The sequence below is a fragment of the Falco naumanni genome, chromosome 10, assembly GCF_017639655.2.
Source record: "Falco naumanni isolate bFalNau1 chromosome 10, bFalNau1.pat, whole genome shotgun sequence".
In the NCBI taxonomy this organism is placed as follows: Eukaryota; Metazoa; Chordata; class Aves; order Falconiformes; family Falconidae; genus Falco; species Falco naumanni.
Window position 1 is genome coordinate 36,676,342 of NC_054063.1, and position 21,164 is coordinate 36,697,505.

Sequence of the window (21,164 nt, forward strand, 5' to 3'; positions counted from 1 at the left end):
TGCACACACTGGGAGTCCAGAAGGGAGACGGAGGAGCTCTGGGGACAGCCCTGACCCACAAAATAGATCCATAAGATGCCAGAATTTGTCATGCACATGTTAAGAAGCAGCTTCAAGTACTTGTCACTCCACACACCTGTTAACCTGCTAGTTAGTGATTTGCTCTCCTGTCAAGTACAGCATTCTGACCCACCTCATTTTGTGTTACCACATGCACCAAGCAATACCAGTTCCTGCAGGGAGAAATCATGGTGCTAAGCTATTGCAAAGAGATGACACATACAAAAGCTCCCTGCAGTGCTTTTTCTGTACCACCATGCTGTAGGTTGTGGTACATGACAACTCTGCCTGCACAGGGGATCCCCAAGTGTCTGGCAGCAAAGCTGCTTAACCAGGTATTTAAGCTGGTTAAAGGGTCAGCCACCTAAAGAGTGCAGGAGGAAGGGAAGAGCTTTTGTCACTGTTTATCTATGGCTGTTGACCATGAATTTAGGATGGTTTGTCACTATTGTGAGCTAGAGCACATCCAGTCTGGGGTACTGACCAGGAGGACCTCAGGGGCCATATTCAGCTCCTTGCCACTACCCACACCAGTGATGCTGTGCAGAGGAGAGTTCAGATCCAGGAAAACATGGGACTTGATGGGTTTAAACTGTGAGGAAACAATATCAAACCTTAATATTAATATTTTATACTACTGATAAACTACGTCAATTTCTGATGGTTCTTATGGCCTTTCTGATTCGTCTACAGTTGAACATCTGGTACCTAGTTTTGTAGGTGGAAATATACACAGAATAATCCTACAATAAATTTATGATCCATGTCTGGAACAGATGAAGGGGATATGCAAACACACAGCCCTTGGAGGGTGGAACAAAAGGATACCAGGGCTCTTTTGCAGTCATCTGCATAACTCATTCTTGCCCTGGATACATCAAGTGATAGTGTCATTCTCCACCAGATCAAACCATGCCATACTTTCAGATTTTTCTTCCAGTCTTTCCAGTTTCTCTCTGTGGCAGTAGAGTTAGAGGCAAGCAAAGTACATGGACATGTTTTGCATACCACTGGCATTCTGCTGCACTGAAAAGTCCCTTTCGCTTATATTTATTACACAAAAACATTAAAAACAATTTCTAATAGCATTATAATTATGCAGAGTTGGACAACTAGACACAATGTAGAACTGTGTCAATAATTTATTACATCTTATGCCATAACTGAACACTTTTACTATGAGCATTTGAGAACAACTTGGACCTTATACAGAGTAATATATCTTGCTACATAATAATGGAAAGGTGGATACTTAAGAAAGATATGTAGCTTGGAGGAAAACATACATGGAAGCAAATACCTCCTGTATCACCTATCTCCACATAAAACTTAAAACTAAATCAACATATTATATTTAATGACTCCTTTTTTATATATGCATAGTTTCAAGAGCTAATCAGAAAGAAATCATATCAGTGTAACTATTTACACCAAAATGGGAACACAGCAGAACGCAATGTTCTCTTCCAGACATCAGGATTCTTTCCTTACATTTCTTAATGGTCAAAGCACAGGGGACTCAGACATAAATTCAGTCTTAAGAACATTGTTCGAAGGATCAAACAGGTCATATCCACAGCTCACCGATAGCACCTTTACCCACTGCCGTGAGGCTAGAAAAAGACGATCTAGAGGTGTGGAGGTATAATCTTGTCTATCATGGACCTCAGTTACAGGCAGTCTCATGTCGCCAGCACAAGGCCTTATATCAGGCTGCATGACAGCACCCAAATGCTATACTGAGATATGACCATGGTGGAGATACCTATAGGAGCTCTGGATTTATTGCTACATCCTTGTAAACACACTTACCCTAGAGGTAAGAAATATAGTTAACCTTGTTTGAGGACAGGTTATGTTCAGTATGTCATATTGCCTTTCATAACATATTCACGTGAGCAACTGTTCTGCTACCTACAACCACATGACTCCACCACCATGTCCTCATACTGCTTGTAGACCACGTTGTTTGCAGAGTCAATGAAAAGAATGCTAATAGGACTCAGCCTGGTTGGGACACAGCAAGTTGGGGGTGTCGATTCTGGGTCCATTGAGTTCATTAATGTTTGGATAACTGCATGATTGGTGGGCTCCAGATGGGATCGTAGGGGGAATTCACAAAGCCCTTCGCAGTGATATGCTTCATACTCTAGAGGGGCTATTATCCAGTCATCCCAGCCCATATCCTTAAAATTCACATGGAGGGCTTTTCTGCTACACCTCGCCTTCAGATTCTTAGTGGGCCTCTTCCCTTGCCGTGTTGCTAGAGGAGCTCTTCTCTTCCGCCTCTGATTGAATAAGTACTCATAAACAGTTTTGTCATCTTGGCCAGACCTAGCTTTGATTTCATTGAAGAATAAGTCTCTTTTTTTTGTCCTCCCAAATACCAAGAAGAGAGCCTTTTCATTGACCTGTCTTCCTGTTCTATTAAATCCCACACTCCTGAGATCAACAGCTCTCCCCCTGTCAAAAGTTTCCAGTTCAAAACACAAGTTAACCAAGTTTTTAAAGTTCCTGAAAAGTTTCCAGATGTCAAACACTTCCCACTTTGGTGTATCTGTGATACTGACAGTACGAGAGTCCAGGAGTGTTGCTGCTTGTCTGTTTGTAGAGCAACTAAATAATTTCACTTGGGAAGTTTTTCCAGAAGAATGAGACTTCCACGTATCAGAAGGTTTTTTCCTCAATATTCGAAGCTCTGCTCCCAGCAAACCATCTTTTTCTAATGCACTGATGTCAAAAATATATTTCTGTTTTCTTATAGTTGCCGCTCTCTCATCTAAAAAAAGCACACACATTTTTAAATGTATATCAAGCACAGATTAGTATCAGTTATTCAGTTCTTAATGGTTTTCCTGAAGTTTTCTCATAAGCCTAGAAGATTCCTTAATTAACTCACCAAACAGAAAGAGCAATTTTTGTCAAAGGGATCAGCTCTGTGCAGGGACCCAGAAAAACTCAGTGACTCAACAGGGAAAAGAGTTTCTGAGTTTGCCTTGTAGAAATCTCATTTCTTTGGCTGGCGGGCATTTTCTAACTTCAAAGTCGCAATTAACCAATTGAAAAATAGTTCTTTTTCAGTGCTGAGCACTCACAGGGCCTATTCACCACTTATATTGTAGTTAAATTATTGAAACAGAGCTTCAGTGGTGCCCAGGCCTCATGCTGGTTCCAAACATGAGCAAATTTACCCTTAGACAATACAATAGTGAATTAGTCCTTTAAAACCAACATCCCCCAGGAACTGCCAGACACAAGGATAATTGCCTTATTAACTTAACTCCACATGATTCACAACTTTTTCAAATTGGGCAGAAAAACATACCTCCCTTTAACCTGACGTTACATTTGCTTGGTTAAGCTCATGAGCAGCACTAACAAGGAATATGGCTGAGCCAACATTTTAGTGACATCACATTAACAATGCCTGCCAGTGGTAAGCTGAGAACCTGAATGCAGCACTTGTGAGCAGCATATCATCTCTTCCCAGAAGCCAAGCTATTCAGAATTAAATGGCAAACAAATCCAGTCCTGGCTGAGTCTTCCATCACCATTACTTTATCAGCTGTCACACATGTTGCTTCCTTAAGTGCATGACAAAACTGTTAGTAACGTCACTGGCAGCAACATGGGGCTCTCCAACCGGAGTGGTAAGGTGAACATCATTCTTTGGAAGCCTGGTTACTTCTTGTATGAAAGCAGACTCTACTCCAAATTTTCAAAAAACTTTGGAACCAGGATGTTGAGCTGCAAGTTCTGGAGTCCCAGAAGTTACTGCTCTTGTTAGTCTGTGCTTGGCTGTGGGCTTCTGTGTGGACAGAAGGTTGGAAGTACCCGAAAGCATGAGCTTTGAGCTAGTACAGGTACACCCACCCTATGGTATGATGGCTCCTGGGTCCACAGTGTAGTTCCTCATGATTCTACCCTGAACAAACCAGGCTGACCCTTTGATACTGAAACTTGTGGTTTTTTTCATGGAATAGCCCTGTTCTTAGCATATCATGTGTTTTTTAGATACACTGTACAATAAAAGCTAATGTTAGCAGTTTCCAGGAGCTAGTTACAGAAAGAAAATAAGACATTTAAAAGGTTTTTAAATACCTAAGCATGCAAAGACTGATAGATTTTCAACAATATGCATCTAAAATATTTCCTAAATGTTTTGTTTGGCTGCCACACAACCATCTTGTTCTGCCTGTAAATGAATTTTCCAAGATAAGGCAGGAGGACAAAATCTGCAGCAGTGTCATATGATTTAATTTACATTAAAAAGAGCTATTTGACTTTAACAAAGTATTATTATTTTCTCATACTCTCTACATGTATAAAGACACTCAGACATCTCTCTCTGTCCACACACACACACACACACACGCGAGCTGCTTTCTTACCTTGTCCTTTGTCTATAAAGCTGGTTATTGTATTGGCAAGCCCAGCCTCCAGTTTTACACTTCCATTAACACCTTTTCTTTCTGCATCTGAGAGAGTCCTGTACAAAGAGAGCATGTATTCATGTGGCGTTATAGGGGGATGTCTGAAAGTTTCCTTAGTTTCCCTCGGGGTTACAGGCTCTTTAGTCTTTTTGGTTTTGAAAGAATCAGTGTCAGTACTGCTTGTGCCAGTTTTTTTCAAAGCCACCTTGCTGCTAAGATTTTGAACCTTTGGAGTCACTGTCCTTACTCCAGAAGGTCTGCTGGGGAGATGTCCTACCTTGCCCTCTGTGGCTGCTGTTCTTGAGAGAACCTTCTTTGATTCATCGTTCTTGGGCAGCAGAGCTCCAGCCTGACCAGCACTGCTTTTAGTCCTAGCCTTTGAGGTCCCAGTACTATATCCATGGCTTGCAGTCCTCAGTGTACCTGCCCGTGCTGAGGGATTCCTCTCTTTTCCTTCTGCTTTTAAAAAACCTAGTTTAGATCCTGGATTACTCTGGCCTGCTTCAGAATTACTCAGCGCTCCAGGAACTAGATCCAGAGACAGCCAAGTCAAATGCCAAAGCAGTAAAGTGAGAAAATGCAGGATTTTCATCCTCTGGTCTTCCTCTGAATGCCACTAAAGAAAAAATCAGAAAAGGTTCCTCCAGTTTGGCAGAAGAAAACATGAAAGAAATTAAAAACCAAAGTCAGAAAAATTGGTTTTTGTTTGAGATTAAAACATTGCAAATCTCGTTGTTCAGTACTTGTATCCAGTCCCATAGTGGAAATGCTCATGTACTCAGATACGATCTCCCCTGACTTCAGTTAGCAGCTGTAAAGAACTTGTTCTTGAAAAGAGAAAGTTTACCACCTCGTTTTCTTCTGTAAAACTGACTGAAAACTTGAAGGAGTCCTGTTTAAATCCAAGGGTTTTTTTTTCCAAGAAGGAAGAATGGCGTAATGCTGCCTCTGTGTTAAAAGGTTTTTTTAAAGTTTTGAATCCTTTCCAGTGAAAATATTTCACACACAGAGACCTGCAGGTGCTCAGAAATCTTTTACAAACCTGAACTCAGGAATTGGAAACGGAATTCCAACAAACCTATTTAATTACTCTCTGATGTCATGCTGTCTAAACTAATTTAACTGCGATATATTTCTTTAAAAAAATCTTCTTTACCCTTTTCATTAGCATGAGTCATACTCTGCCTCATGTGAAACAGCTCCACAGGCTCAAAACTCCAGAAGATGCCTTTTCAAGTGGCAATACGACCTCTACCTTAGCCTTCGATGAACTTCATGTTTAAACGGGACAAACTGCAAGATCAACAACTGAGACCTGTCATACAGTCCACTGGACACATTAAAACAGCTAAGTGTAATTCGTTTAGCTCTTTTTCCAGAGAACTGTAACAGTGGCTTCACTTTGTCCTCCAGTGACTGAAAGGCTGAGCTGGTAACTCAGGCGCTTAACAAGGATGAAGTTTAATTTTTCACAAACACAACATGGCCGTGCCCACAGTCAGTGTATTTTGGCGTATTTATTGCTATGCTTTAAAAAATCCATGTAAGCCCAGTTGGAGAAGAAGCTTCTGGCGGTGGGGATGCCCTGCGGGGTGGGTGGCACAGCGCAGGGCAGCAGTGCACCCTGCAGGCAGCCAGCCTCCCCTGGCCAGAGCCACCTGGCGAGCTGGGGGCACCCTGAAACCCCTGTCTTTCCTCCAGAGACTGCTCAACGACAGCCTTTGTTTTAAAATTAGATGCAAAATTTTCAAGAGCCACCTACTGCACAGCCACAAGAAGGCTGGTAGTTAGAAACCCCTGTTACTTACATGTCAAGGCTATCCTGCAGCTTTCAGCCATAAAAAGAGAGTGCGGAGCAAACATTATCTTTCATAAGATGCAAAAAATGAACTGTTGTTCAAAATGAGCCTTTGGGAAATGAGGCACTGCGTTGGATTGAACAGGGATTAATGGGACCCTTCTCTCATCTTGCACTGACAATAAGCCCAGTCCTCCTCCCTCATTTCTGAGGGCAAAAAGAAAAGGAAAAGATACAAAACTTTTTAGCTCAATTTGTGCGTGCTGTAGCATTTCCCACCCTGACTACCAAACTACTTTCATAAATAACCTGCAGCCCTTTCTGCATGAGGAGCTCTGAATGCTTTACCTTGTTCTGATGGAGGAACTGAAGGATAGAAGAATTTACTGATTTCACAGATGTCACAAATCAAGTAGATCCAAAAACCCACCCTCCTGATTCTGACCTAATGGCCCTTCCTCTGATGTCAGTTGTAGTTTCAATATTCCCTATCAAAATAAACCAGCTTTTTGCTGACTTACTTCTGATGAAACCACCCCCCAGCCGTCACTCCACGCTGTCTCCATGGCCCTCCCCACCATGCCATCCTTTTATCCTTCTCATATTGCCCACCTTCCTGCTGGGCAGGAGGTGGTGTGCTGTGTCTGGTTCTGCGCTATGGGGTATTGATTAGCTTGCCAGTAGGCCACAGAAGCAGCTAAATATTGAGTTCCCAATGTTAATCTATCCAGCTCCAGTTTTCACAACACTTGTAAGAATTTAATTATCTTTAAGAGCTCTGTTGCTCTATGAAACTTGGCTGAGATTTGCAAACAGATTTACAAATAATTTAGGAGATGGACATGAAAGAGCAGGAAGTAAGACAATGTGGTTAATGGGCCTTGTCTCTTAGTAAATCAGATTAACAATCAATCATATGTTCAAATGATATTTACATGTCTGAGGTTAATATATCTTAATGGGCTGGGTGGCCTAGAGAAAAAAAAAGAGAGCAAAACCAAGCAAAGCAAGGTGTGCAAACTGTTATCTGTCTTTAAAGGAGGCTCTCTGGAGCAGCTCTCCATCTAGGTGCTTGGAACATAGTACAGTGGCCCCCAGAGTGAAACATTGGCCTTGAATAAGACCCATAGCCTCAGGTGCCTTACGGCCCTACACTAATGTGGAGTTATTCCAGCTGGCTAAGCTCAAACGCAACTGGTATCTTCACTATGTAGATGGAACCCTCACTCTGGTACAGGCTTTAGATCAGCTATAGGACACAGTGAAAGAGGTGTTCGAGGCCTGTTACTTCTCACCACCAGCTAAGTTTGTGTGTGCCACTCGAGTGGCTTGGTTCATACAGCCCACTTGTCCTTTCTGGTCCCTTCTGTGAAGGCAGCTCCTCACACAGTGTATGTAAGGATTTGAAAATGGAAGGCTACCCTTGTCCCTGCTCCTTGGAAATGCATTGCCTCCTGCTCTCCAGATCCTAAGATTATGCCTGTATGAGCTGTGCCACCTTCTCAAACAGACAATTTCAGTGACTCCTCTGGACAATCCAGAGTGGGCTAGAGGATGGGATCACTCTGGGGGCCTGAAGGAACATGTCACAGTGTTGAAAAGTTGCCTTTCCCTGAGGATAGAAGGTCCTATCCAGGTCAACGTATTTGCATGTTCCATGTACAATGAAGTAGACCCTGGAGCCACAGTGCATAGGCCCCTTCCAGCATACCAGATGCTGTCTATACTTTTCTTTAATGCTTGGGCACAGGCACACGGCAACACCTGATGTGCTCCCTGAAGCACACACCTTGTGATCATATTGCTACCTGTAGATGTTTGCCATTTGGATGCAGCACTACTGCTCAGCTGAAGTCCCACCCAGTGCTGCAGCAAGGCAGCAGCAGGGTCCTTCTCACGGAAAGCTCAGATCACCTGCTTGATCTGTCAGAGGATGCTGTGGAATAAGGGCAAGGGCTGAGCTGAGCAGAAAATGCCAGGCTTTCCCACTGAGCCCAGAACTCCCAGGGTGCACTCTAAAATATACCATCTACGGTTGGTCACCCCAACGTGGCTCCAAGGAGGCTCCACTGAATACGTGATGCCAAAAGTCAGAATCTGTTCACTGCTGCAAACTTGAAGTTTGAGCTTCATGTGGAAATCTTTATTTTAGTGATCTATCAGGAATTTATTTCATTGTCCTTTCCCAGGTGAACTGATTTCCAGAAAGTACTTATAGGATTGAGTTAACTCCATATATTAAGCCATTTTCTGTCACATTGCTTTTGCTAATTGAAACTAATTAACGTTCTATTTCTGTGAGAACTTAGACCTCTGCATCATACCTTTTTGGGGACTGATTTTTAAAAGCATGAAAAGATAATTTTAGGAAGGAACTTAAGAGCTCTGTGCTTTTTGAAAGGAAAGAATGACAGAAAATTCCAAGATGCTATAATTAAAAATTGCTCTTGTCTTGGGCCAGAGCAAACCAAACATCATAAAGTTCCTACTAACATGGGAAATTGTGGCATAATTATAAAAGGCTGTACTACAATGTCATGATGATACATAAAATATTGGAAGTCCAAAGAAAGAATTGTGTCATCGGTTACCAAGAGACTTGGCTATGCCTCTGAACAGTAGTCAGCTACAGATGGGACAAGCCTGGAGAAGAGCACTGGGATACTATCCACTGCATGTCCTGTCTCAAGAACACTAGTACTAAAAAGAACCTGTCTGCTGCCGTGATGCCTACGTGGTAGGTCCAGAAAGCCAGGCACAGCCCGAAAAGGAAACAACATTTTTGGATGTCACCTGGAATCAGTGGAAAGGGAGTTGTCTTTGGATCTGAGTAGTCTCAAAACAGTGAAGATCTGGTACGAGAAAGAAGCTCATTTATGCAAGAAGTTCACCTGAAACACTACAGGCAAGAGCAATGCCAGGCTGCTGGGAATCAAGCCCCACGATGACAGCCCAGCTGAGGCTGCAGCATTTTGCTAGCAAGGCTGGAGAACTCTTTGCTTCCAGGATAGATCCAAGGGCGCAAGAGCCTCAGAGAGCTCCAAGGTGTCCCCACCACAGCCCACACCCGAGGCACAGCAGGCCCGGAGAGGTGCGAGACAGCACACACCTTTGGAGCCATCCAGCTGCTTGCTGTGACTGACCATGAGTCCCTTTGGAGACCAAGTCCTCAGTGCTTAGACACAAGCAGAGGCTCTGGGCTCTTCCAGAGCAGCATTTTAGTTCAAGAAAATAAAAAACGCTGGGACACCCACCAACGCTGCTGTGTATTTAGACTGAATTTGTCTAGCTGCAGTTTCAGATATTTGATTTCCTTTCTATCTTTGTCTCATTTGAAAGGAATGTATAGCTTTAAATTAACCGCTCTCTTCATATTCTGATCAATAAGCTGGAGCTACTTCAGCTGCTTCCTATAAAACAGGTTTTTAGAACTCATTCCCTAAACCCTTTTTTGCAACCACTGCTTCACAAGATGCTACCCTCAGTTCTGCATATTTTTGGTTTTGCCTAGATTTCTAATGATGCTTCAGCTATGTTACAATACATGGAGCTGAATCCATCTCAGTTACATTTAGGCTTCCACTGTACCGGAGAGGATCACCTAGGCAGTCTTAGTAGTCAAGAGAGGAAAACAAGACACAGACTGGGCCTGTAGAAAGTCACACCTCACAGTGATGATCTGGCAGCTGCACCGCTGTCTTGCACCACTGCCCTGCTGCCACACTTCCAGCCGTGTGCAAGAAAATGCCTGCGCACGAAGCACTGTGAGGGCTGCGGCAGCTGTGGCTGCCTTTGCTGCCATTTGCTGGGCCGGCTTCTCTGGAGAAGCCGAGAAGTACCCTGTCCTCCTCAGAGAAATTGCCGTCGGCGCCGGTACGTCTCCCCGGGCGGGAGGAGGCTCTGCGGGTACCGAGCACCGTGCAGAAGCGCAGACCATCCAGGAGTTTCCCTTCCCGCCCAGCAGAACCCCCGCGGCAATGGGAGACCGCCGCTCCCGGCTGGCCCGGCGCGCCTGCACGGCCCAGGGCTCACGGCACGCAGGCGCCCGGCGGGCAGGCGCAGGCCGCGGCCCGGGCCCGCCTGAGCGCGGTGCGCCAGGGCAGGCAGCGGAGCGGCCCCCGGCGGGGCGGGGCGAAGCGTGGCGGGGCGCGGGCCCGGCTGCCGAGTCCGTCATGGCGGCGGGAGCCGGGGAGGCGGCGGGGAGCGAGGCCTCCCTGCGGCGGCAGCTGCAGAGCTCGCGGGAGGCGCAGCACCGGCAGGCGGTGCTGGTGCGGAAGCTGCAGGCGAAGGTGAGCAGCCCGGTGCGGCAGCTGCCCGGGGCCGGCCGCGCTCAGGGGGCACCCCGCGGCGGAGCCCGCTCCCGGGTGGGACGGGGCCGAGCCCGGAGCTCGGGGGAGGCCCACGGAGCCGCCTGGCCCCGCCGCTGTCACGGGCCTTCCCCCCCGAGTGAAGCTGCCCGCTGGGCAGCGGCCGGCAGCGCGGGCCCCGGGGGGGCGGCGCGGGCAGGGCCGGCGGGCGGCGGGCCGGTCTCGGTGCTGCTGCGGGCAGCCCGCTGCGCTCCGCTGCTGAGCGCAAACCCGCGTTCTGCAGCGGGGGCTGCCTCAGAGCTAACTCTGAAAAGCAATTTGGAAAACTCATTCCTCTGATTTCAGGGACCCTCTGGGCTTTTAACCCGCTGGGCTTTTAGCCCGCTGGCAATACTGATTTGGGGTACGTGGTGGCCATAGGCCAGGCATGGCTGTCTTTGGGTCTGTCTCATCATTCTGCTTGCCATCACTGTCTTAGGCTGAGCAGATAGCACTACCGGTAAAAGAAACCCTGTCTCTGTTTCTTTAATATTAGTCAAAGTGAAGCTTCCCTGTATCGTAACAACTTGTTGACTGTGTTGGCAGCGCTGTGAAACGTACTGTGTGCAGGCTGTAAAGACTTAAGAGAAGAGCTAATGCAGGAGGAGCGGAGTCTGTTACAAGCTGCATTTGCTCATCTTCCTTGTCTGTGACCATCTAGGTGCTGCAGTACCGGACTTTGTGTCGAGAGTTGGAACAGCAAGTGGAAGCAGGAGGGGTGAGTGTGCAGGTTGCTAACTGAAGACAGTGTACGTAGAATTTGTGAACACAGACACAAAAAAAAAGCTCCCCAAAGCAGTGACAGAGGAGAAGGTTCTGCACCCTGAGGGTTTAAAGAAGCGCTGTAAGTTTGCCTCGCAGTGTTTTGTCCATTTGCTGTTCTTAGAGCAGTAGTCATGGAAATGCTGCTTCAGAAAACCCTATCAAGAAGGATCTTAGATTTGCAGAAGAGTGCTTTATTGCTGGAGTAACATTTTGTCCTACGCTTGGGAGAGGGCTGTACTGCCTGTTACATTATATGGCTGTCTCTGAAAAAGAATTGGTTCAAACATAGCATTTTGGAAGGCAAGAATGTTGGCATTCAGCATCCAGAGCTGGCTCTCTGCTTTTCTTTCTGCTTCACGGCTAAAGTAAACCTAGGAAACAAAGGGTAAGAGAGTAGGAGAGCATTCCCAGGCTTCAAGTCAAAGTTAGCCCTCACAGCTGCGAACTGAGGATACTTAGCTGTGAAAGTGTGACAGTGGGAGACTGAGAGCTACTCCTGTTGAGTAACACCCTTCCCCTCCATTCCTCTTCATAGTCACGACACTGTTATGCCTGGAAGAAGCCACGAGCTCCTGAGATACCCAACAAGTGGAGGTGAAAGTGATGGATGCTAACAGCAATGAACACAGGAATCTGACTAAACATTTCATTTCTTCTTAAGGGATGCCTTCCAGGCAGGTGGGAAGCCACAGAAGACCACAGCCTGGAGAAAGCACTGCTTCAGGTGGAAGAGGAGCAGCAAAGGTACAAGGAAGAAGCATTCCCTCAAACTTGGTATCCTGATGCTTATGGAACTGAGAGAAAAGTTGTCAGTGCTACCTAGGCTCCCCAAGGGAAGCGGTTGGGCAAGCCACTTTGAAAGGAGAAAGGTCCACAGTCCGTTTTCTGTGGTGCAGCAACAGTGCTGTGTGCTGTTTTGAGAAGGGGGGTTATTCTGGGTGACCTCCACAGGTCCCTTTGCAGCCTAAATTATTCTAGGGTTAGAATAGTAGGTGAGTGACTCAGGGCAATGCTAGAGAAAGGCGATGCATCCAGTGATCAGACAGCACAAAGGGGATGTAAGACGTTAACTGTGGGCATCATGAAATTTGAAGAGGGAGGGGAAACCAAAAGCATAGATGGAAATTGATGGAAATTGAAGGTTTAAAGCAAGGAGAAGCAAATGAGTGCACCATCACAGAGAGATCTTAGTTAATCCTAGAAAGCACTTTTACTGCCTCTCAGTTTGACAACAAAGTCAGTGTTGAGGGAGTTGGAAAATTGTGGGATATTGTGGGAAAATTCAGGATAGCAGTTGCTCAGTCAACCTCATTGCTGTTTCTCCCTTTCCAAGGCGTGAGAATCTGGCAGAAGTGAACACTCTCCTGCGGGAGCACCTCAACAAAGCAAATGAGGTGAATTCAGCCCTCAGAGAAGATGTTGGAAAACTGACGGCAGATTGGATGAGGGCCCGGGAGGAGCTGGAATTGAAGGAAAGCGAATGGCGCAATGACCGTGAGGTAAGGACAAGGCTATGGGAATATCAGATGTGATGCCAGAGTGGAATGAGAATGCATTTTATTTCTGGTGTAGAGAACTTGCTGTGTGAAAGTTGTGGGTCTGTTGAGGATGTATTGGTGTTGAGAGCAGAAGGCAGGGGTGTGAGATGGAGGAGTGTCAGCAGATTGTGGTGGTGGAAGGTGCCCACCTGCTGTGCTCTGTCCTAAAGGCAAATGCTTGCTGTTGCTGTGTACTGCTCATCTTTTAGTAGCTCTTAAATGTCCATCTAGAACAGTCCAGGAGACCAGAGAGATCTGTGTGTTTTCAGATTCAGAGTAGCTGATGGACGAACAGGACAGGCCTCCCTTACCTTGCCTGTGGTAAGCAAATCTGACACTGGTCTTGGAGGGGCTTGTTTTTGTCTTCTTCCACCAAGACTGTTAGAACCTCTGCAAAGTGAGGTGATCATCATTTGCAGATACCCACTCCTGCAGGAGGAGTGTGGATGTTCCCTTCTTTGAAGTCAGGTGGCTGGTCTGCTGAAGATGCCTCTTAAGTCCTTGATGCCCCTCTCAGAACTGTTATTAAAGGAGACCTGGTGGTGGTTGTACTCTCTGCTGTCTGAAAGCATAGTGTCACTGTATAGTGACAGTGAAGGCTGAATTGGCATTTCTTTTTGACTTTGCACATTTAGCTTTATGAAAACTACTTAAGGGGTGAACATAACCGTCTCATCGGCCTGTGGCGTCAGGTGGTAACCTTCCGCCGTCATTTTCTGGAAATGAAGACTGCCACTGACAGGTGAGTAGAAGTTAAGGCTAGATCTCTTGGCAAAAAAATGTAGCTTGCCTTCACACCTGCTTTTTAAGTCTCAGTGTTACATCAGTTGTGGCTAAAGATACGGTTTCTCCTGTGGTAGTCTGAACTAATGCCGTTAAGCATGCTTTAGGCTATTTTTGGAATCAATTTGTTTTATGCTGGTTTTGAGATAAAACTGAGGGGCTTGAACTATAAGGAATGCAAAGGCCCTGAAGAGATGACTTTGCTATGGTGATGATTGAGCATATTAACACAGACACAGGCATATATGGACACATTGGAAGGGACTCGCCAAAGCTGTGCATGCAGCATGTGGAGCAGTCTCTTTTACAGAATGATGAAATCTCATTGAGTTTCTTTTCCCACTGCTTCTGATGGAAAGATCATTCATAAATACATTTTTTTTTCTTTCTCATTTACAGTTTATATTTATTCTGGTCAGTTTGTATCTGCTTAATCCTGTACCAATATTGTTGAGGGAAAGAATAGCTTCTCTTCTCTGTTACTGCATTTATCCAATTTATTTTGCTTGGTTTGATACCTCTCTTTATGAGTGTTTTCTTATTCTTGGGCTCTGGGAGGTTCCTTTCTCATGATTGCCTTCTACATGAACAAAAATAGTAATGGTACATTCTTCTGATGCCAGCATGTGATTTCAAACTCTGGGTTACTGTCAGCTATTTACCTTACTTGATTATAAGCCTTCCCTTAATGTGTAGAGTATGCCTGATCTACTATTGCATTCTTGTGTTATTTGTGCTTTTTTGTTACAGCATTTTAGGATTATTCTTACACCACCTTCCTGAAATGTTTATTATGTAGATACTGTCATGGGCCTCTTAGCAGTTGAAGTGTTGATAATAATAGGTCGCTTAAGGCTGATCTCCTAGGTATAAAAGCTGAGGACCCTGGTAAAATTCCTTACACCTATTAATGATAATTAGAGTATGTTAATAAGATAGAGGAGGAGCAACAATTGATAAGAGTAATTAGAGGTCCCTGAAGCTTTCTGGCTGTGCCATACATTTCTTCTTATCTCTGATGAGGAACAGACTCATTCCTCAGCTGTCCAGTAGACTCACTGCTCAACTGTCAAGATGTGTCCTGATCCCAAAGCATCAGATGAACGGTTTGTCCTCAATGAAGATGTCATCTTTCCAGCCAGCTTTCACTATTGTGCTATTACATGCCTCAGAAGTGAATCAGCTGGTAAAGACGGTGGTGTGAACGTTGTATCTTCCTTGATTCTTTTTCAGAGATTTGTCGGAGCTGAAGGCAGAGCAGATGAGGCTTTCTGGATCTGTCCTTGTAAACTGCTCCCGTCTAAACTCCAGCATACAGCTCTGGGAGTCCATCACTCTGGGTAGACCTGTCCTGAAGGATCAGGCACAGCAGCAAGCAGGACAGGAAATTAACCAGAAGACTGGAGAAGTGATGTGCTTACAGGTCAAGGAGGACCTGGAGAAGAAGGAGCTTCAAGACAGGTAAAGGTGCTTTAAACTTTGCTATTACACACATTATCTTTTGTGGCTGCTTCCTGGATTCATAGGTGGGTTGTGTTCACATTTAAACACACCCATTCTGCATAGCCCTATTATTTCTGTCCCTGGTCAAACTATTGCCTTCAACAGAAAGGACAGAAAAAAATGTCTGACTGATGGAAGCTCTTTTGAGTAAGACAAGACTGGAAAAGAGATTGCATGTTACAATGTTTTTGTTTTAACTGATTCTTGGTGAGAAATTGAGACCAGTGTGAGGAGAGTTCTGTCTTGTAGAGCCCTTTTGCTAAAGGGGTTGTGCTAAAGGTGTTGTGAGGAATTTGCCCACAGCAAGCATAAGCACTGGAGCACCTTTGTACTGACAGTTCCTGGGCAGACTGAGTGCAGAAGGCCTTTGGGGCAAGAAGTGCCGATTTGCAGCATCAAGCATATTAATCTGTAGGGATGAACGCAGCCTTTGCTGTATTTTCTGGGTTGAACTTTCTCTGCTATGCCTCTGGGAGCTGCTTAGCTCTTTAACAGGTGGTGGTGTGCAATGCTTTTGGAATGGCACGTGGACCTTGTCTTCTCAGGGTGATGGAGCTCTCAGCCCTGCTTGTACAGTCTCAGAAGCAAAACGAGGAGAAGGAGAAGGCCATGAAAATGCTTAACGACACTTTGGAGATTCTGGTATGTTTTACCTTTATCTGGGAGGTAGCCCAGTGTTTGCTCTCCAGCCTTAGCACAAAGGGATGTGGCTTCCTCAGGAGAAGAAGCAGTAAAGATGCAAATTGTATGGGAACATCAGGCATATTGCCAAAATACTCCTTGTGTGTTTGGCACATGTGTGATCAGTTCAGGTGCAGACAGTGGCAGGGAGCTGCTGACAATTCAGTTGTCCTCCTCAGGCAGATTGCATCAATGCTATTCTGCCTGTGACTTTAAGCCTCTGGCGATCAAAGTTCCTTGGAATTGACAGCTTCATAGCAGTCTATAAAAATGAGCTGTTGGTCTTCCTCAGTTTTAGCAAAGAAGAAATTGAGTAGATCTGGGAAGGAATACAGTAGAATCACTAGGGCTGAGGCTTATCAGTGTGACAATACTGCTGGGGATGGGAATGCTGCAGAGGGGAGCAGCTCTTCCCTGACCACCCTTTCCTTACTCTGTTCTCAGGAAGCAAGTCAGTTAGAGAGAGAATATGAAGCTTCATTGACTAAAAGTGCCAAAGAGGAGAATCTTTCCCTCCAAAAGGTGATAAAAGATATAACTGAGGTGAGTACAGAGTTGAGACCACATCCCTGTAAATTTGATTTCACAGTATTTGCGGAAGGCAATGGACTAGCGCAGGGAATAGATATATATGTTCTTTACTATCTATGTTAACTGCTACTGGCTGTTTAATTTTTATACCACTTTTCTGACATAAAACCTGTTACAACTTCCAAGTTGGCTGTCCTGTGAGACTTCAGGTGAGTCACTAGAAATTTTAGTACCTTTGCCTTCACTGTCCTGCTGAGGCCTGTTTTGGACTATACTTTCCAGGTTGGCTGCTTGACACGTGTACTCCAGTGTTCCTTGAATGCTTCCCCCACCCTCCTTGAGTAATGACTCTGTTGCTCTTCAGATTTTTAATAAAAGGCCACTGACTCAATCAATGCACTTGCCAACTCTGCTCCACTCTACCTTCACTGACCATTATCTCCCCAGAATTGCAACTGATCTAACTGTTTAGGGGTAACTTTAACTTGGTCCTAAATTCTGCTCTATGGAGGAACATTTAATCATCAGGTCTTTTACACAGCTTCTCACAGAGTTAGTTCTTTCCCCTTATGTAGTCATTTTTATCCTCTTGTGCTGCTGCTCAGAGTAATTACAAACATTAGCTTTTTCATTGCTGTTTCCCAGTATTCCTCAGCTTCCTTCTTCCCTGGGCAGCATTGATGTTTCCTTTTATTGCTATTTCAAGCATTGATTTGGTGCTCTAAGAAGCTGAAGGAGACCAAAATCATTCCTGAGATCTTGAAGAAACCGAGTGTTCAGGCAGCCTCTAGCTGCTTCACACTTGCTGCTTATTGGTTTATAGTAATTGTACTCAGAAATCCCTGGAGTACTTGTGGTCACAGGGACAAGACTTCTTTGTTGACAGAAGAAATGAGAGAATTGAGTTTTTAGTGACTGTAGGGTGAAGTGGGGGAGAAAGAAGAAATGAGTGAAGTAGAATGAGTAAAGAGTAACAGCTTGATGTGGGCTTTCAGGTGGTGTTAGATGACAGTGACAGTACAGTCAACATTATCTGCACCGAGAGTTCCCAACATGCAGAGTATAGCAACATCCTCTCTTCTCTGAGGTCCGTTGATGCAGAGCATGCCTTTGTATTGGTTCAGGAAGCACTGGCAAGGAGGCAAGGGGCAACACAGGTGAGAATTTCTGCTTGTCTTCACTGCTGGCCACAGGCTCAGCTGCTAATGCTTCACTTAGCTTGAAACCTTTCCATTTACTTAGCCAGTTTGGCTAGTTTCTTTCTAGCCTTCCCATTCTTCATACCATATTGCCTTGCCAGTCTCACCAGCTCCGTGTTCTACTGCTTTTCTCTTCTTGATCTCCACCCCCTCATCACAGCTTTTGCCTTCAGGTGAGATATCTCTCTGCCTGCGTCTTCTCCCTGCTATGTGGAGCCATCTTCCCTGCTCCTTATTGCTTGTCTGTGCTCTTTCCCTGCCCGTTCCTTGCAGGCCCTAAAAGAAGAGCTTTCTGCCAGACAGGATTCTATCAATTTCTTGCTGCACCAGCACAGACAGTGGGAAGAGAAGTGCAGCAAGCTGCAGCAAAGGGTTGAGCAGCTGGAGGAGGAATGCAAGATGTCCAGCAGCCACCAGCAGCACCTCCACTCTCTAGTAGAAGCACTCAGAAGGTGAGTGTTTCCTTCTTCTCCTTCATTCTAGAGGCAATCTGCTTCCAGTTTAGGGAGTTCAGAGGTGTTATGGGCAAAGAACTCACCTTCCCTACCACGTGTTTGGCACTTGAGCATCCTGCTGTCACTGCTTTTCATGCTCTGCTGTGAACCCTAAGGCTTTCTTGGAGATTCAGAGCAATTCGACATGCTGCTACTCTGCATTCTGTTCTTTGGGTGGTCTTTCCTAGCCACTGCTTCTCACTGAATGAAGGCAAAACCATGCCTTACTTTCTCTTTCCCTCTTCAATTACCTTGTGAAGGGAGGTGCAAGTTCTTTGTCACTGTATTCCCCACAACTCCATCTTGGAATGATGAAAATGGGATCTATGTTCAAGCCTCTTCATTCTTCTAACTGAGCCTTGTCTCTGCAGTGACTGTGCAAACCTCGAGAAGACCAGGGAAGACCTACAGCAACAGCTTGAAGTAACAGAGCGAGAAGCCTCGCGTCTGCGACAAAGTAACACTGAACTGCAGTTGAAGGAAGATTCAGCCCAGGGGGAAATGGCAGAGCAGCAACAGATGATGGAGAGAGCACGTAGTGACCAGGAGCTCCTGTGAGCGTTAAAGCTTTTTCTGGGCAAGGGTGGGCATTGCTGGACTTCGGGAGGCCCACTATATAAGAGGAATTTTGCATGCTTGCCATTTGTAGCATGGAAGGGTGAAGGGAGCATGTGGACAGGTCTGGCTACCTCCTGACATGCAGCATAGCTGCCTCCTTGTACTTCCTTTATGACTCTTTAAAATAATCATGCCAAACCTGACCAGAATAGTTGATGACAGGCATAAACTGAAACAGGAGAGGTTCAGACTAGATTTAAGCAGAACAGAGAACTGAACAATGAAGGCAGTCATGCAGCAGAACAGATTCCTCAGAGATGTTGTGCAGATTCCATCCCTGAAAATTTGGAAGACCCAACTGGATAGAGCCTTGAGCAACTTGGACTGCTCCCATAGCTGACCCCAGCTGCTTTGAGCTGAAGATTGGGCTACGGGGCTCCTGTGGTCCCTGCCAGCCTCAATCGTCCTGTGATCCTATGACTGTTGGATTGGAAAGTCATACATCTCCTCCCCAGATAGACTGCAGGCTCTTTCATCATTTCACTGCTGAAGGCAGGAGTAATTATGGGAATATTAATCTGGTCTGAAAGAGTCTGTCTTACCCGAAGAAGAACTTTGGAAAGACTTATATCCAGTGTATCAAAAAGGAGAGAGAAAACTAAGAGGGAGAAATCTGCTAAGTTGAGTGTACCTGAACTTTCTGGAGGTGTTTTGTGATTCCTGGAAGCTTGTTTTACTTCCTCCATGACAAATGTTTCACCTACATCAATGAGAGAGTGAAGCATCTCTAGTCAGGAAATGCCAGTGTTCTTTAGGTGTAAAAGTGGTAGAAATCGTTCAAACTGCCATATCTGGAACATAGTATGTACTCTAGGTTTTGGAAATGAGAATGTTTTTAAGTTAACATTTGTTTGTCTTTTCCCATTCTTATAGAATGAAGGACTTGGCTGTCCTTGAAGAGAAATATTCCTTATTACAGAATGAGTTGGTAGTTGCGAGAGAGACACTGGAGGAATTGCACCTTCAGAGGGATCTGCTGAAGCAAGAGAAACATGAGCTTACCATGGCACTGGAGAAGGTATGGTCACCTTATTCCTGGGCAGCACTTGTGGGAGAGGCAGCTCTGATAGCAAGACCACCACAGATGCTGTTTCTGGCAGTAGAAGAAAGGGACAATGTTGTTCTCTTTCTTGAAAAATTGTAATCAGACCACACAGGCTCTTTGGGATAGTTAGTCCCCGTGTGCTTACTGAGAGTGCTGAACTGGGAGCATGTCAGAGGCACATGGGTGATGTGGAGCTGCTGCCTGAGTTCAGAGATTGTCCTACCTTTGTTGTCATGTTGTTCTTCTGTCTCTTCAGGCAGAGCAGTCAGTCGCAGAGTTGACAGGGGCTCAGAATAAGCTGAGTGCTGAAATAGCTGAGCTACGTGTCGCAACAGGGAACATGAGCAGTATCAATGAAGCTCTTGCATTGGATAAAGTGCAACTGAACACACTTGTGCTGCAGGTGAGCAGAGTTGCCAAAGATCTTGCCAGGTGTTTGTCTCCAGCTGCTGCTGTTGCTTCTCAGACTTCTTGCCCTCAGACAGCATGACCGAGTGAATATGGAAATGTTCCTCCGTTTTCTGTCCAAGCCAAACCTCCTGCAGAGTAAATCTTACTGTATTTTATTTCCTCTGTGCTTCTGTGATTGTAGCTGGAGCAAGAGAATGAAGTTCTGTCAGGTAAAGTGGACGAGATGGAGAGAGCAAAGATCTCTGACCAGGAGAAGCTGAACTTGTGTAAGAGAACAAATGAAGAGCTCTGCGCAGAGAAAGCCCGCCTGGAGCAGCTGCTGAAGAAAGCAGAGGAGCAACAGGAGGGGCTGCAGGTACAGCTGACAATACTGGCAGAGGAGAAGGAAGAAACCCAAGAGAAACTCAATCAGGTGAGACCAAAAACCTGGTGCTTTTGGGTGAGCATCTGGCTGCTTGGCTCAGTGAAGCTGGATCTGTTAGATTCTGCAGTGTTTTTGTCAAGGCGACCCTTGGTAGCACTGGAGGCCAGAAGGCTTTGTTTACTTCTTTTTGGAAACATGTTGATGGCTTGCAAAGCTTTTCTGCAATTCTCTGCATTTGTTCTCTGCTTCCACAGATTCTTCTAATCCACCTGTCTGTGTTGGCCTGTTTTTTGGCTTTTGATAAGTTGCAAAGAGATGATTGTGTTGTCCATGAATCTGAGTGGGGCTACTGCTCTCACAGTGTGGCAGAAGAAACAAACTATAGCTTTTTCTAAGGCAAAAAACAGGGCTGCACGTTTCTATTTATGCTTTTTGTTGTGAAGTCTGCCGCTTTCAAAACTCCATTTGTCTGAGCAGGACAAAGCTGCAAGTCAATGTTTGCTGTCTCATGTTGCTAAGAATGGGGATGACATCCTGAAATTGTTGAAGTTGTATTTTAAGATGTACATACAACTTTGTGGCTGGAAAACTGCCT

The 21,164-nt window shown here is 45.3% G+C and overlaps 2 protein-coding genes across 7 annotated transcripts in view; one reads left to right on the top strand and one right to left on the bottom strand.

Annotated features, from left to right (window-relative positions):
* Positions 1-1,443: 1,443 nt before the first annotated feature.
* GDF5 (growth differentiation factor 5) lies at positions 1,444-5,085 on the bottom strand. Its single transcript, XM_040608832.1, has 2 exons — positions 4,452-5,085; positions 1,444-2,839 (listed from the first exon to the last, which is right to left on the bottom strand). The coding sequence occupies exons 1-2, from the start codon at positions 5,083-5,085 to the stop codon at positions 1,971-1,973; spliced, it is 1,503 nt and encodes a 500-aa protein (XP_040464766.1). The 3' UTR covers positions 1,444-1,970.
* Positions 5,086-10,429: 5,344 nt separating this feature from the next.
* CEP250 (centrosomal protein 250) overlaps positions 10,430-21,164 on the top strand; it is a 37,567-nt gene continuing 26,832 nt past the window's right edge. For 5 of the 6 annotated variants that reach the window (XR_005830021.1, XR_005830022.1, XR_005830023.1 and 2 more), the window contains exons 1-14: positions 10,430-10,580; positions 11,299-11,355; positions 12,064-12,146; positions 12,736-12,901; positions 13,576-13,682; positions 14,957-15,184; positions 15,772-15,868; positions 16,352-16,450; positions 17,434-17,595; positions 17,911-18,089; positions 18,503-18,685; positions 19,623-19,767; positions 20,051-20,197; positions 20,387-20,617. Coding sequence is in view for 3 of the 6 variants with exons in the window: in XM_040609565.1 (XP_040465499.1) it covers positions 10,464-10,580; positions 11,299-11,355; positions 12,064-12,146; positions 12,736-12,901; positions 13,576-13,682; positions 14,957-15,184; positions 15,772-15,868; positions 16,352-16,450; positions 17,434-17,595; positions 17,911-18,089; positions 18,503-18,685; positions 19,623-19,767; positions 20,051-20,197; positions 20,387-20,617 (2,001 nt within the window). In the remaining 3 variants the exon portion in view is untranslated. Of the gene's footprint in view, positions 10,581-11,298; positions 11,356-12,063; positions 12,147-12,735; positions 12,902-13,575; positions 13,683-14,956; positions 15,185-15,771; positions 15,869-16,351; positions 16,451-17,433; positions 17,596-17,648; positions 17,811-17,910; positions 18,090-18,502; positions 18,686-19,622; positions 19,768-20,050; positions 20,198-20,386; positions 20,618-21,164 lie in introns of those variants that run through there. The other variant, XM_040609567.1, reaches the window with a different exon arrangement.

Excerpts from the sequence above, each read along its gene's own strand:
- GDF5 (XM_040608832.1), bottom strand. The coding sequence starts at position 5,085 with ATGAAAATCCTGCATTTTCTCACTTTACTGCTTTGGCATTTGACTTGG. Across the intron at positions 2,840-4,451 it reads CTTTATAGACAAAGGACAAG|ATGAGAGAGCGGCAACTATA; the intron begins GTAAGAAAGCAG and ends TGCTTTTTTTAG.